This window comes from Rhamphochromis sp. 'chilingali' (genome assembly GCF_963969265.1).
Source record: "Rhamphochromis sp. 'chilingali' genome assembly, chromosome: 18".
NCBI classification, from domain to species: Eukaryota; Metazoa; Chordata; class Actinopteri; order Cichliformes; family Cichlidae; genus Rhamphochromis; species Rhamphochromis sp. 'chilingali'.
In genome coordinates, this window is record NC_137945.1 from 36,054,850 (window position 1) to 36,070,512 (window position 15,663).

Genomic DNA, 15,663 nt, shown 5'->3' on the forward strand with positions numbered 1-15,663 from the left:
CTCATGCTGTCGGACGCGCCTCGAGGAACCAGCTCCATTTAAAACATCACAGTCAGCTGTAAAGTGTCGTTTCAGTTTTTATACAACGTCAAAGAGCTTCATGTTTGAACAATCAGCTTATGAACAGGAATAAGATCTACACGGTCTGGTTCTGGTTGGATGCAAACAAACAGCTGTGTGTTAATCCAGCAGCAGGACATGCTGGAGGATGGAGCTCAGCTGAAACGACCCATGAAGTCCTCACCGGCTCTCATGTTTACCATCAGGACCAATCCCTGCAACTGAAATATAATCTACTAAATATCAGAGTTGAGAAGGTTGTGTTAGCGTGTGGTGAGTGCAGGATGGGGAACTCCATCCTAACGACAAATTTCATTTCCTTAAAAAGGCATCAAGAGAAGCTTTGAAGGTAAAATGAAGGTTTTAGTGTGAAACTGTTTTATCACAGCTGCAGGAAGCTGCAGATTTATGAATACAGAGAAGGATGTAGTTTCACATATTTCCAGACAAAGCCATAAATGCTTCTTAATCAATGCCAGTAATATACTGCTTCCTGCTTTTAAGCTTGGGCGAGCCGTAGATGCTGAAATATTGCACCATTCTTACAAATAAAGCAAACAAATGAAGAAATGTATTTCTATGATCTTACTCCATGGCCACGTTCATACATGTGAAAGTCTCCATCCTGTGTCCTTCACTTATCTTTATCCCAGGTGTGAATTGTTCACAGGACTTAAAAGAAGGACGTGTCTGTGGAAAAGGCTCCGGTCAACCTAAACTCCTCCCTCATCAGGACACAGAAGAGCCGCTGAGGCAGCGCCTTGGAGTACGCTGCTGGTCGCGGCACACAGGTGCGCAACAAGATCTCCCGGCCTGCTGGAGGAGGGAAGTCTGGTACTCTGCTGCTTCCCCCAGTTTGCTTCTTGTCAGATCCCAAGTCCTTATCGACGGGCGCCAGAAGGGCAGCCTAAAAGGGCAAAGGTCAAATGTTAGCAAACAGCAACCGATTCTGAAGAAATGTGCTGTGTGAGGTGGACACGTGGATATTCAGAAGTACTGTAACCGAGTCTCCCACAGAGACCTGATCCAGACTACAGCTCACAAACACAGCTCCTCTACTAACACCTCACTGCAGCTGCACGCTGCTGATCCTGTCTGTGATTAGAAATGATTTCAATAAAGTAAAACAGAGGCTCGTTTTCTATGAGCGTAAACAGGGATCTCTTTTTCAGTCTCAGTGTAACAAACATGTTTACTAGAGCAGGGCGATATGGCCAAAAATATTTATCACGATATATATTTGAAAATTTGCGATAACGATATAACTGACGATATAATTGATGCGAGACAAAATACAACTCCACAACATTACTAGCGCAAAAAGACAACCTTCCATTTATTTTCACTTAAACAAGAAGCTGGTTTTTATGTACATTAAAGCTTTATAAAAATGTAACAGTGCAAATGCAAATTCCTTGCTGAAAGTTTAACCAAAAGGCATTTCCAGTAGAAATGGGCTGACATATCCTGAGCATAACCATGTATAATATCCACTGAAGTTAAAAAGAGGTGCTTTGTAACATTAAACTGCAGTGTGCAGTACGCATTTTTCGGACCATAAGGTGCACGGGATTATAAGGCACATTAAGCGAAACAAAGCAGTCAGATAAATCAAACTTTATTAAACTCATTCTTCTTGCTTCCTCCACTTCTGTACCATTGATTCATTAATGTTGAATTCTCTGGCAGCTGCTCTATTCCCATGTTGTTGCAGTATATTAATGACTAACCTCGTATTGTGGATGGATTATCTCAGTTGTTCTCCTGACTGAAGTTTGGTCGGTTTACAGCATCCTGCCATGCGATTGTATTTGTCTCTAACTATTAGGAACTTTAACGTTAACTTTTATAAGTGGAAAAGTGTTAGCGTTCATCCTCCAGCTTCACTGTTTATGTTATGCTAACATAGCTGTGTCGCTAGCGATCACGTAGCACATCATTATATACCAGCTAGCCCAACTTCAGTAACCCTACAAACATCACTGCTGTTTAGTTTCCTGTCTTCATTTATGTTGGAAGTGGTAGCAGAGCTGTACGTTTGAATTTTTTCAGAAATCTCTCAGTCAGAACATGCTATATCATGCTTAGGTAACTAGCGAAACTAGCGAGCTAACTTCCGCTAGCTTCCTGCTAACTTCTAACTCCGTTAAATGTAATAACTTTTGTTTTCATGGATGCCTGGAAGTTAAACTTCATAGTTACACCTGGTAAAGCAGCAATGCTGATCGTTTTATTAAAGATGAAAGAATTTAGACAGTTTTTAACTCTCAGTGATGCTGCAGTGTTTGTTTGACCTGAACCATATGGAGTTTAGGACCCAGATTACTCCCAGATTTAAGAGCATCTTAGTCCGACAAATACGACAATAACGACGGCCGCTTGCATGTTCTGCAAAAAAATGTGCTTTGTTGTGTATCTGACGGACAAACACCAAACCAGTTCCACATCACTGAAGTTGCACCATTTTTACAAACCAATTCTGGTTCATCTGTTTCACTCAACAATCGGCCATGTGCGTATGAAAACAAAGGCACTGCGCATGCGCGTTTTACTCATATTCTATCGCGATATTTCATTTTCCTATCATTGCCTAACATTATACCAGTATTACCGTGAACGGTATAATATGGCCCAGCCCTAATGTTTACTGAATAAGTCTTTCAGTAAACATGTTTTTGTTAATTCAGTAAAATCTGCAAAGATGACTTGTACTGTTGGCAGCAACAAACAGAGACAACAGAGTGTGGGACAGACAGGAAGTCAGGACACGTCTATGTGCTTCACAGTGGGACTAGAACATGAACCACAGGCAGCAAGTGAAACATGTGCAAACCTCCACGTCACCAAAAACACCCTGCAGGTCCCATCAGAGCAACGGCAGAGAAAACAGATGAAACATCTGTTAGAGAGAAAAACGCTTCACTGCTTTCTTACCTGTATGACACCAAAAGGGTTTTGTTTTTTTAATAATAAAGGCTTCATGTTTTACAGTTAAAGGTAAAGCTCATGCAAACATGCAGGCTTATTTGTCTGATCAATGCAAAAGTTCAAACATGTCTCTTTCAAGCCTCATTATCAGCTGAGATCATAGTAAAGAACAGACAGGATCCTGATCCATCTGTTCTTTATATAATTACTGTTTTTACTGTAATGTAGAATATCATGGACATAATACACAGACTGCAGCCTAAATACTGCTAAAAACAGCCCTTTTTATTTTTAAGGTTTTACGTATTAACCTTTTATTATAAAAGTCACCTGATCCTTAGCAGGTGTGTATACAGAAATACACCAGGTCATTATTTAAGCAAAGCGAAGCCAAACTGCTCCTGTGTGACAGATGAAGTCCACCTTTAAACAGCATTTAGATGCTGCTAATGACGATTAGTGGCAGCACTGGTCTGTGGGCTGGGGACACTGGTGCCACCAGTACAGCGCGCACTTTTCACAGCGCCATCATGTGGATCAAACTGTATTCTGGGTCAAACCTGATGTTTTATCATTTACACTGAACAAAAATATAAACGCAACACTTTTGTTTTTGCTCCTGTTTTCCATGAGCTGAACTCAAAGATATGAAACATTTTCTACAAACACAAAAGACCCGACACTCGCAAGCAATGTTCCCTCTAAGCTGCGCGCGTGCACAATTGCGCACTGCTGGCACGGGCTCTGCACAGAAAATCTGCGTTGCGCACAAAAAAAAAAAAAATCACCTGAATTGAAATTAAAATGAAAACTTTAACAATTCTGTTTTGCAGTGTTAGTCAGTGACTGGCTGCTCCCGTATGGGATCAGAACGAGGCCACCTTATCCCGTAGTCCAGCCAATCACGCGATTCACATTCGTATATACGCAGCTGATCAACGTGGCTGACAGGCTATGACAGCGTCCTTATGTGCGACACCGGTGTTTTAGCAAAGCGGCTGATGTGGAGTGAAGCCACGTTAATGACAACGTGTACAACCATTGGAGACGTGAGCAGGACAGACGGAACAACTGACGGACAAAGTGTGGACTTTATACCAGTTTTTAAATTGTGTTGATCGGCCGCGTAAAACCAGAGTTATGATAAAAATATCTGCAATGTTTGTTTTTCTTCCTGAATACTGTCGTTGTTTATATTTACTGCGGGAAGAAACGGTAAAAACGCCGTTTTATAAGGAAAACGCTCGAAAGCCTGTGAGCCAAAACAACACCAAAACAAACCCCCACCAACCTTTCCTATTGGTGGAAAAATGCACCATGTCGACCAATCAAAAAATGATATGGCAACATGACATTTAGTTGTTTAGGAAGGGGGAAGTTTTAGGAGTGACGGCGGTGTTTGAGATGCGATTGCCAAGTTTAGCACAAATCTTGTGTAGTTAAGAGTGTAGTTAGTGTGTAGTGTAGTCAATAGTTTTGTTGTGTGTGTCAGAACAATGAGGCGACTGCTGAGTGTTACAGGTGTTACAGCAGTGATACATCTCCTGTTGTCAGGCCTGCAGGTATCAGGCTGTTGTTCTCCTTCATCTCATAGTGGACAGAAATTATTTTTTGGAGCGGCACAAATAATTTGTGTGGCATCAGATTTGATGCAGAACAGCTGATTGTTCTGTAAATAGTTTGAAATGTTTGTTTAAAAACGCCTTGGCTGCATTTTTAGGTAAACAGCTGCAAAAAACTCTGTTTGCAAAACTCAGTTACTTTTTTGAAGAAGTAACTATATAATTAATTGCCCAACATTGGTCATTATTTACTGTATTTTGCAGACAGAGTTACAGACTCTCTCTCAGACCACAGACTCATAATACAAGTCAGAGCTTTATTTAAAGAAAGTTGTGTTTTCAAAATTGAAGTTCAAGTTATTCTTACTTCCATTAGTGTTAACATGCTGCACAGGTCATGAAGAAGATTGTTTTAATTTTCATTGTAAGTGGGCTAAAGCATTAATTAAAAGTAGTCTAACATAAATGTAAATGCTGTAATTTGATTATTTTAATAAACATGTAACTTGGATGCTGGCGTGACCACAGTGCACACGTCTGCTGTTACTCACAGTGGTCCAAGGGACGCTCAGGGAGTTTGTGTGTTCGCTCAGACACATGAAACATTACAGGGAACATTGCTCGCAAACACTGCTCACAAATCTGTCTAAATGTGTGTTAGTGAGAACTTCTCATTAGCTGAGATAATCCATCCCACCTCACAGGTGTGGCATGTCAAGGTGCTGATTAGACAGCATGAATATTGCACAGGTGTGTCTGAGACTGCCCACAATAAAAGGCCACTCTGAAATATGCCGTACATGTGTAGCACAATGACACACATGTCGCAAAACCAGTCAGGATCCGGTTCAGCTCATGGAAACAAGTGTTGTGTTTATATTTGTGTTCAGTGTAACAAATACTGAGACGTGTAATAATGTCGTGTGTTGTTCATCTGAGGACGCTGCAAAGAACCAGATTATTTTTATTATCCTGTTTGTCTGTTATGTGAACCTTTAGAGAGGATGTACCTTATAATGACTGAGTGTGTTTATCGCACTATGTTAAATGTAACTGTGAGCGACACGAGGCTTACTGCTCATGGTTACCTCATCAGTGGTGAAGTCAGCCAGCCTGATGCAAGAAACAGGAAGAAGAAAAGGATGAAAGAGCAACACACAGATGAAAAACAAAAACAGACTTTCTAACCGACAGAGCTGAAATCTGAACATGTCACCAGCTGCAGGAGGCAACGCTCTGAACCACGTCGTTCCTCCTCCAGATGGAGCTTTCACTGCCTATAGTCTCTTGACATACAATGGTTGGATTCTCCTATGATACTGTATCAGCTGAGCCTCAAATTCTTATGATCTCGAGCTTCTTCAGTCTCAGTGAATCCTTAGTTGGCTCAGATGCATCATCTGGTGTTTGAGTGTAACAAGGTGGTTGTAACACAAAAGGAGTGTAAACAGGTGAGTGTGGTTTGTAGTGTAAACTAAAGCAGCGTGTCTAACCAACCACATCTCCAGGGCTGAATCAGGTGACCACGAGCCATCGCTCCACAGCTGCTGAGGGAGCTACAACCCTCATTCAGCCTTTCACAGACATACGGCAATGAACTGTATGAACAATAAACTTTATTCATACACACAAATCCCTTTAAGGTTGTGTCAGCGAGGGCAAACGTGCCACATCAAATACATGGAGCTACAAGCTGTGGTGACCCACTGTCAGTAAGGGAGCTTTATTACACACACACAGCATCACAACAACAGTTACTTCAAGCTGCTTCTATGTTATAAGGCAAAGACCCTGCAGTTACACAGGCAACATTAGGTGACCGTCTGTGAGCGACAGTGGGAACCAAAGCCTCTAACATCCATCGATAGATGAGGGGCAGACGGGCTGAATGCAGAGAGGTGTACTAACACATGCTGAGTGAAGAAGAAACACCCAGTGCATTATGGGGAACTTAGACCTATAACTTAGACCTGTGCGCCTTAGCATATGCTACTTCCGGCGTATAGCGCTTAGTTTCCGGTGTTATATTCGCTCCTTGTTCAAGGTCGGGTTTTTCAACCAAATGGACGAATCCAGTGGCGATTTACATTTCTCGAGATGTCGAATGTATCTGTAGATGATGTTGATCGACTTGTCGATATTTTTTCCCCCCGCGCCTCAGAGAGAGACAGGATTCAAATTTTATACTTCTCAGTATTTGTATACAGCGCTCCCTCGTTTATCGCGGGAGTTACGTTCTAAAAATAACCTGCGATTGGTGAAATCTGAAGTAGCCAACTTTATTTTTTACAATTATTATAGATGTTTTAAGGTAAAACCCGTCACTACACACTTTATACACTCAGACCGACATGAACATTTTCACACGTTTCTCTCCTGTTTAAGCTCTCAAAGTTCAAACCTTCGTAGACAAATAAGTCCAGTATTACAGAAACCAAAGATCAAACCGTGTTTTCAGGTCCAGCACATGAGAACAGAGCAGCTGAGAGATAATTCAACATCAATGAATCATTAATGAATCAATGAATCAGCGATTCTGTACTGTACAGGAGAGACGGCACGGAGGAGATCAACAATAGTCTGCAGCCAATCAGGACGCAGAACACAAAGCGCTGTGCGCAAAAAAAAAAAAAAGCATGCAAACTTGCACAAAAAAAATGTACGAAACAGCGAGGCCGCGTTATAGCGAGGGACCGCGGTAATTTTGAAGGTACGTCACAACATACCCTTCGTAAATACTCATGCATAGAGACCCTTACCACGGTTTGTTGACATGCTGTGTAGGTGTGTACTTGACTAGCAGGGAAACCTTTGACTATTGTTCACCTGTAGTTTGAATGCTGAACATCTGCCTGTTTAAATCATAAGAACTGTCACTATACATGTAAATTAATCAGAATGGTTTTTTTTGTATGTAATTTGTATAGTATTTTTTTCTCTCTTATTTCTTTTCTAAATGTACTTGTATATTGTTCACATGTTGAAATAAATTACCAATCAATCAATCAATACAGAGATGTGCTTCTGATTCTGTAATGCAGTTCTGCTTGTGTTGAGTGATGTAAACCACCAATCGATCTGCACGCTTCAAACCTCAAAACTGATCATTTGATTTTTTTATGACACAGCAGTGGTGAGTGTTCCCACCTTCTGCTCTTTGTAACTTAACGCCATCTTTCTGTTTTCATATTTTGGACATGATTTTGGAGTCCATCTTTGCAGCAGCAATTGACCGCAAAGTAAAGCTACCGGAAATGTACAACCCTGCATCCGATCTTAAAACAGGAAGTTAGCATTTTCTCGTGCACAGGGTCTATTGCAGACTAATTAAGGTTGCTGATCCAACCCTAACTATGTGCTTTATCAAAGAGGAAAGTTTTGTCTGTCACCTGAATCCAAACTGGAAGCTGGTTCCACAGAAGAGGGGCCTGAAAACTGAAGGCTCTGCCTCCCATTGTACTTTTAAATACTCTAGGAACAACAAGTAGGCCTGCAGAGCGAGAGCGAAGTGCTCTAATAGGGTGATATGGTACTACAAGGTCATTAAGATAAGATGGGGCCTGATTATTTAAGACCTTGTATGTGAGGAGCAGGATTTTGGATTCATGTTCCAGTTGATGCATCAGAGTCAATCTGGGATCCAGTGTGGAGCACATGGACACTTTTAAGGCTTAAAGAACAAACCGATGATTCGATTAGATACTCGGCTCCATCTCTGGAGTCACGGCCACCAAAGCTTTGTTTCTGCTAACACTGTAAACATATACAAATGCACATTAATAGTTGTTACTGCAGAAAGAGAAAAAGAAGCGTCAAAGACAGGAAGGAGATCTGCTCCACTGTGGAGAGAGCTGCACAACTTTGTTCCTGCAGAATTGTCACACAGTCAAACTGATAATTCTTCATTTTTCATTGATAGTTAAACAGACTGGTTCTTATAGCTCTGAACGTGCTTCACAGCACAGCAGCAGCAATTGTGTGTTTCAGGAAGAAACAACGTTACAATAGAGCAGACTCTCCTGACACTGACAGAAAACACTGCGTCTTTACATCAGTGCTGACCACGTCCTTCCAGTTTCATCTACATGAAGTATATACACTCAACAAAAATATAAACGCAACACCTTTGTTACTGCTCCCATTCCCCATGGGATGGACGTAGAGACCTAAAATTCATTCCAGATACACAATATAACCATCCCTCCCAAACAGTGGTCACAAATCAGTCCAAATGTGTGGTAGTGGGCACATCTGCTATATTGAGATAATCCATCCCACCTCACAGGTGTGCCACATCAGGATGCTGATCTGACATCATGAGTAGTGCACAGGTGTGCCTCAGACTGCCCACAACAAAATAAAACAGCGCTGACTTCATGTCTTGTTCTAGGACCGGGACACCGACCTATTCTTGATGCTGATATTGAATAAGTGGTTGACTGGTGTGTGTGTGTACCTCTAAAGATGTCTCTATAGATGACAAATACATGACTGTATACATGAAACTGACAGCAAGACGTGGGAAGGACACGGAGGCAGAGTGAGAGTTACCCTCTGAGCACTGATGAAGAGTCCGTGGATTATACTGCCAGCCAGGCCCTGGCCTGCTCCTGTCACTACCACCTCTGGTTCCTCCAGCAGGGAGCTCACAAACCTAAAGACAACACACAATGTGGAAAATGTTACAATATTCCCACAAAACAAAACACTTAAATAAGAACATGTAAAACCTGAAGACACCAAAACTATAAAATAAGACCACCAACATGAGCGAGAAAGAAACGTGTGAACTGACTGTGATCCTTCAGACGCCGTCTTTGTGAAACAGATTCATCGTGACAACCTGTTACTGACTAACTATCTGTAGTGACGGTGAAGACGGTTACATGTTACCAACAGCACAAACAAAGCTGTCAGTGAGCGCAGCTCAAACTCTGCGACTCACTTCTTCAGTTCATCAGCAGCCTCTCCGCTGTCGTCCTCAGGAACGGAGAACTTGGCCTTGAGCGAGCAAGCTTGAGTGATGACTGTCTCCATGCTCAGCAGCTGGTTAATGAAATCCTGCACACAGGACAAGAACAACTGTCTGCTCAATCCTGACAGCATGAGACCCCAAGACTGTCACATTTATACACATACGTGGTTTTTCCTACGTGGAACGTTATAGGCTGAGTCTTGGGGTGTAAAAGGCGTGTTTGGAGTCACAGTGGATACATGGCATACTTAAATGTACTTTGAGAAAGCCAAGAATACTTTTACACAACAAGACTGTCCAATCAAGCAAAACTAACATGGTGGGGTTTAGCTGTGCAGCTGTACAGTGTTATTCAAAGAAAAGGGGCTGTATGGATACTGAGTGCTAGTGAGAAGAACATTTTTATATGTGAAGAAGTGATGATTGTTCTCAGACTTTAGGACAGTATTAAAGCAGACGTTTAATGCACCTAACGTGTGATCAAACTCAATAATAACAATCTCAGTCTCTGTTTTCGATCACTGATAAACACATCCGATATCAGCAGAGTATAAAAGCTTTGAGCCCAGGTGGGAACAGCCGAAGGAATTACCTAGGTTTAGAAAAAAGTTAGCCATCACTGAGGAAGCACTGGAGTTTGTTACTCCAGCTCCCACTACAATCCCACTGCACCACACCCCTGTTTTCATGGTTCAACCATCAATGGCCATAATAATTATCAGCCAAGTTCTCAGCCATGGTGCACACTGTCCAGTCTACGTATACCTCGTGTACAGCACATACTCAACTACAACAAAAACACAGTTAACAATCAATCAATAATGTATTTAAAAACAAAACTTTTTTGGGTGAATCTAATGATACTTTCTTTTAAACTGAATTATTTGTGGAAAGTCCGGTCGAGTTTTCACTGACCTCTAACTTCTTGTAGTCCTGGTTGGGGGACTGCAGGAGCTTGCTCGCTTGAACTGTAGCTTGCTGAATGGTTTTTTGCACTGATGGAATATCTTCAGCAGACTCTGAAAGAGAAGAAATGACAGTGTTTCCAGAGTGACAGAAAGCTGTGATTAAAAGAAAGACCTGCCACGTTTGTAACCTCAATTACTGTTAACATGAGAAAAAGCCTAAAATTGAGTAAACCTGCAAACTATTATCTTACTAATACAGATCCTTTTGAAATAAACAAAACCTTCACAACATTTTATAATAATCTTTACAGAGATTAAAACATATCCACAAAGTCTTGATGGATTATTATTGGAGTTAATTAATCCAGCTATTTCAGAGGATCACAGAACACATCTGCAAATAGAAACTAAGCCTTTTGTCCAGGAATATACCCACAAGGAAAAACTCCCTTTAAACAGGAAGAAGCCTTCAGCAGAGCCAGGCTCAGGGAGGGGCGGGGCCATCTACAATAACCGAGTACAATAACCTCAGTTTGATCTGAATTAAGAAGCAGAAAGTTAGCGGCCATCCAGGTCTTTGTGTCTTTAAGACATTCCTGCAGTTTAACCCATTGGTGTGTGTTATCTGGCTTCATGGACAGATAGAGCTGGGTGTCATCTGCATAGCAGTGTAAATGTATGCTATGTCTTCTAATGATGCTGCCTAAGGGAAGCATGTATAATGTAAACAGAATTGGTCCTAGCACTGAACCCTGTGGAACTCCATAATTAACCTCAGTGTGTGAAGGGGACTCTCCATTTACATGCACAAACTGGAGTCTATTAGATAGATATGATCCAAACCTTCACACATTCACGTGTTATCAGCACGGAGCGTCTCTGTCAACCTCTGGAAGTAAAGCTTTTAGTAAGTGTCATAAGATCAAAATACATTTTTTAAAGAAGTGAAACGAGGACATTATTGTTGCTATGTTTTGTATTTTGTAGTCCAGACTTAATCAGAATTAATTTGCATACAACCTGGATATGCACCAAAGCATTTCTGACCTGCTGAAACATTCTGGGATATTACAGAATAAATGAAAACTAGCTTTCTGGTTTAATTAGAGAAAAGGTCTGAGTATCACAGCAGGACGTTAGCTGATTGAGGTTTCTCCAAAGTACTAGAAAACTCTCCTCAGTGATGTCCTTACTAGTCCTTACCATTGGCTGTCTCTAGACTCAGAACTGGTCTTAGCAGTATACCGTCAACTTAGAGACGATCCAGAAACTAAGACCTGTTATAATTATACGTGAACTCTCATTAGCTAAATTAATGGTTGCACTGCAGGTGTCAGGGAACAACAGCAACACGACTGAAAGATCTTTAGCTTCTTCTAGAAACCAAATCAAATTATGCCCTGCTCCAGATGTGACAGTCTGAAGACGAAATCTAGACTTTTCTGTATCCTGGAATAATTATCAATTTATTGTGTGTAGAATAAAATAAAGAGTGGGTTTTATCTGATTTCTGATCATTACTGGAGAAAACTTGACTGAAAGAAATTCATGCTGGGGAAACTTTCCAGGCTCCTTTCACAGTGAGGGTTGGGTAGCTAGTTAGAGTAAACAAACTAAATCACATTTACCTGCATTTTAACTCCAGGGTCATGTTCTACCCATCATGCCTACGCAGCCCTGAAAACATCACGTGTCCATCTCTGATACTTATAAGAGCTCAAAACTGGCCCAAACCCTGATGGAGTCCAAGGGCCTGCAGTGCAGAACACATCTTGAGCCCAAATCTTGGGGGGCTCAGGATTTGGGCTTTTTCTGCAGCTCATGGGCTGCATTCACTGAACAGACCACAAACTCATCTGTGCACCAAAGTACACAGTGAGACGTCCTTTACCCTCACATCACTGGACACTTCCAGGTTCTGGGTTCCATTCACTCTATACCAGTGGTGCCCAAATCTTTTTGCATCACAGCTGTGATACAGAACGGCTGTGTGGGCGGAGCCTGTTTCGCTTCAGTGCCAAAAAAAAGGGGTTGTATTTTGATGTAATGACTGTGTCGATGCAATCAGTCATTACATCACTCAGCTCAGGACTGAGCTGTGTAGACGCCAGCGTGTATCATACAGTGCATCCACTTTGGGTGAGGAAACAACTAACCCCAGTTACTGTTTGTCCCTTTCCCATAAAGCCGACCGGATCATTAACCCTCTGATGGTCATCGTCAAAATAGGGACCCTTTTGGGTCCCGACGACCGTGAAAGGGTGTAAATTTTGACGACCAACCAAGAGTTAATAGAAGCTGGTTTAAAGTTGTTCTTCATTTAACACCATCACACCACAGAGAGCTGCTGTGTGTCAGTTAAACATCGTGTGTGACAGCATCAGATCCTTTTTCATCAACATGTGAAAATGCTTCAACATGTCTGTGAGCACAGATCTGTGTTAAACTGACTTCTCCAACATACATGAGCCAAAACGGTCCCATGGCAGAAGCTGATCCTGAAAATCAGCAGAAACATTCATGAAAATACTTTGTGATCCACTTAGTAAACACGTTTGGCTTAAAACACGCATGTGGCAAAACGAACGACCTGCTTCAGACCTTCTCGGCCTCCTTGGTGTCATCAAAAAGTATTTTTTGGCGTCGTGCAGGTGTGACCCTGGCAGTCTCCCAAGCCTCCACCCACATGTTGCCTGGGATCTTCATCCTGGGACTGAGTGTCCCCATCACCATTGTGTTGACCTTCTCATCAACCACTTCCTCTTCTACGTAATCCCGAGGTGAATACCAGCGCACAAAATCCTCCAGGACACAGCCGGGGTTGGCTGCCTGTGGACAGAGACACAAACTCGTACTTTAAATGAAGTAATGTGTAAATATATTCACTGACACCTCATACTGGCACTGACGACTCGAACAGGGCCCACTCACAACACCACTGCATTCATGGACCCAAGCACACCAGGCTGTCACTGAACATAAAATGTCATTTAGGCATCAAAACGATTTCCTTCTGTTCAGGACTGGAAGTAAATACGTGTGATCTGGCAACAAAAATGTTTTACTTTTTTGTGTAAGAGTAAATCTGAAAATCTATGAATAACAAATCAATTGTATTTTAGTATTAAAACCAGTTCAGACTGAATAAAGAGCTCGTCCACACTGGATCAGAAACATGGTGGGAATAACCAACACTGTAGATTCAGGGCAGCTGCAGCATGACTTACACTGTGTGCTGGTCATTATCACTGCATTACTGCCTCAGATCTGCAGGTCTCTGCAAAGACAAGGTTCAAATAACCTCTGAAGATGATTTATAAAACTGCAATGAGCTGTTTGAAAACTGACGACCACGTGATCGTCTGGTGATCAGAGGTTTCTGCACTCACGTAGCTTCTCCCAGCATGACTGCATCCATCATGCCACACGTGTCAGTGACAGAGTCACAGCTTTCCACAGCGTAGGCTGATCAACAGTCCTCTTATTCCACACTAGTTTACTTGTAAAAGCCTACATGACATTTTTTATTAATTCATTAATATCCCATTCATTAACTGCACAGAGAAGACGGTTCCTGAAAATGAAACATGACGCACAGATATCAGACTCAGTCAGCTTCAGCTGAGCTTAATGACATTTCTGTGAACCACTTATATGAGATCTGCTTTCATGGTTTTGTCACACAAAGGTCGCCTCTGTACTGTTACAACCGCTTTCTTTTAGTTCTAATTATTAACTGCAGGTCTTTGAACATGGAGCGAGTGGGGTTGGGTTAACTCTGACTCTAAACTGCCCACAGGTGTGAATGAGAGCATAAATCAGAGGTGTCCAACTCCAGGCCTCGAGGGCCGGTGTCCTGCAGGTTTTAGATGCGTCCTTGATCCAACACAGCTGATTTAAATGGCTAAATGACCTCCTCAAAGTGTCTTGGGTTAGGGCTATCCTTTGTTGCTAGTTAGCCTGACCTGTATCCCCAATGTTAAGTTTGTACATGGTATGTATGGTCGATTAGGTCATCTCAGTTGCAGGCAACCAACAAATAAAGCTTATCCTTATCGTGGAAGTTCTCCAGAGGCTGAACTAACCATCTGATTCAGGTGTGTTGACACAGGGTGAGATCTGCAGGACGCCGGCCCTCGAGGCCTGGAGTTGCCCACCCCTGGGTTAAATGTTTGTCTGTCTCTCTGTGTTCGCCCTGCGACTGGCGACCTGTCCAGGGTGAACCCCGCCTCTCGCCCTATGGTATGGGATAGGCTCCACCCCGTGTGACCCCGACTATTATTTTCAACATGCTGTATTTGGAATAAATAACAGCATATGATGTGTTTGCACAGTGAGGCAGTGACTCTGACCTGTGAACATAGAGAGGCTCTGCAGAGTTGAGCAGAGTCATGTTGTTGTAGGGGTGCAGCCTGCCCTCAGCTCTGCCCTCAGCTTGTGTCGCCTCAGTCTCGCCCTGGTCACTCAGGCACTCGAAGAATTCCTCCTCGCTGTCACTCCACGAGTCCCAGGATTTTCCTTGAGACATCTCTCTTGTTGAACTGGAAGCACTGGTTGCACACTCTGGTCCTTGGCGGCTCTTCTGGCAGGCACCTGAGACCCTGTGTTTCTTTTCTTTCCCCTCGGGTACCTTGTGAGATTCATCTCTGGCCTTCTTCCTTTCGATACAACAATTCAGCATCTGTCCAGGAACAAAAACTCTTTTCACACATGGAAACATAACACTGCTACTTGTGTTCAACAGACAACACGACATAAACAGGTGTTTGGGAGTTTGAAGATGCTGTATCACACTGAGCATCAGCTCTCAGAATTCATTTTTCTCTTTATCACCTAAACATCGTTCCAATTATCAAAGTTAACACAACACTTTTGATAAACCACTGGAATTAAAGTTGCAAGTCTACAAATGTGCATGATGTTGTTTTTTGTCTTTTAAATCGTTCGATTAGTCCTTGCACTTTGTGCACTGTGTGGCTACCTGGAACTTCTGATGCAAAAGACAACAGCGAAGATCAGGAGCTCCACCTGCCAGCCTGCAGATTAGGAAGCACAGAGATGGATATGAGTGAACACCAGTGTGTTAACAGAGAAACAAATACTGCTTAAACAATTTCAAGCAAAGTTTTAGTTAGAGCACGGCACAAACACTGCAGGGGCTTTTGTGCCTGGTATTATGTACTTGGATTTTTACATTTTGGTCATTTGTCTGTTATTAGAGACGGACTGA

General features: G+C 42.2%; 1 protein-coding gene across 1 annotated transcript in view; it reads right to left on the reverse strand.

Annotated features, from left to right (window-relative positions):
* Window positions 1–334: 334 nt before the first annotated feature.
* LOC308385907 (rab3 GTPase-activating protein catalytic subunit-like) overlaps window positions 335–15,663 on the reverse strand; it is a gene marked incomplete at its 5' end in the record, with an annotated part of 33,401 nt that continues 18,072 nt past the window's right edge. The window contains 9 exons of the mRNA XM_080865099.1: window positions 335–967; window positions 9,102–9,204; window positions 9,496–9,611; window positions 10,441–10,621; window positions 12,885–12,931; window positions 13,035–13,262; window positions 13,823–13,841; window positions 14,786–15,114; window positions 15,415–15,469. Coding sequence (XP_080721225.1) covers window positions 734–967; window positions 9,102–9,204; window positions 9,496–9,611; window positions 10,441–10,621; window positions 12,885–12,931; window positions 13,035–13,262; window positions 13,823–13,841; window positions 14,786–15,114; window positions 15,415–15,469 — 1,312 coding nt within the window. The 3' untranslated portion in view covers window positions 335–733. The remainder of the gene's footprint in view (window positions 968–9,101; window positions 9,205–9,495; window positions 9,612–10,440; window positions 10,622–12,884; window positions 12,932–13,034; window positions 13,263–13,822; window positions 13,842–14,785; window positions 15,115–15,414; window positions 15,470–15,663) is intronic.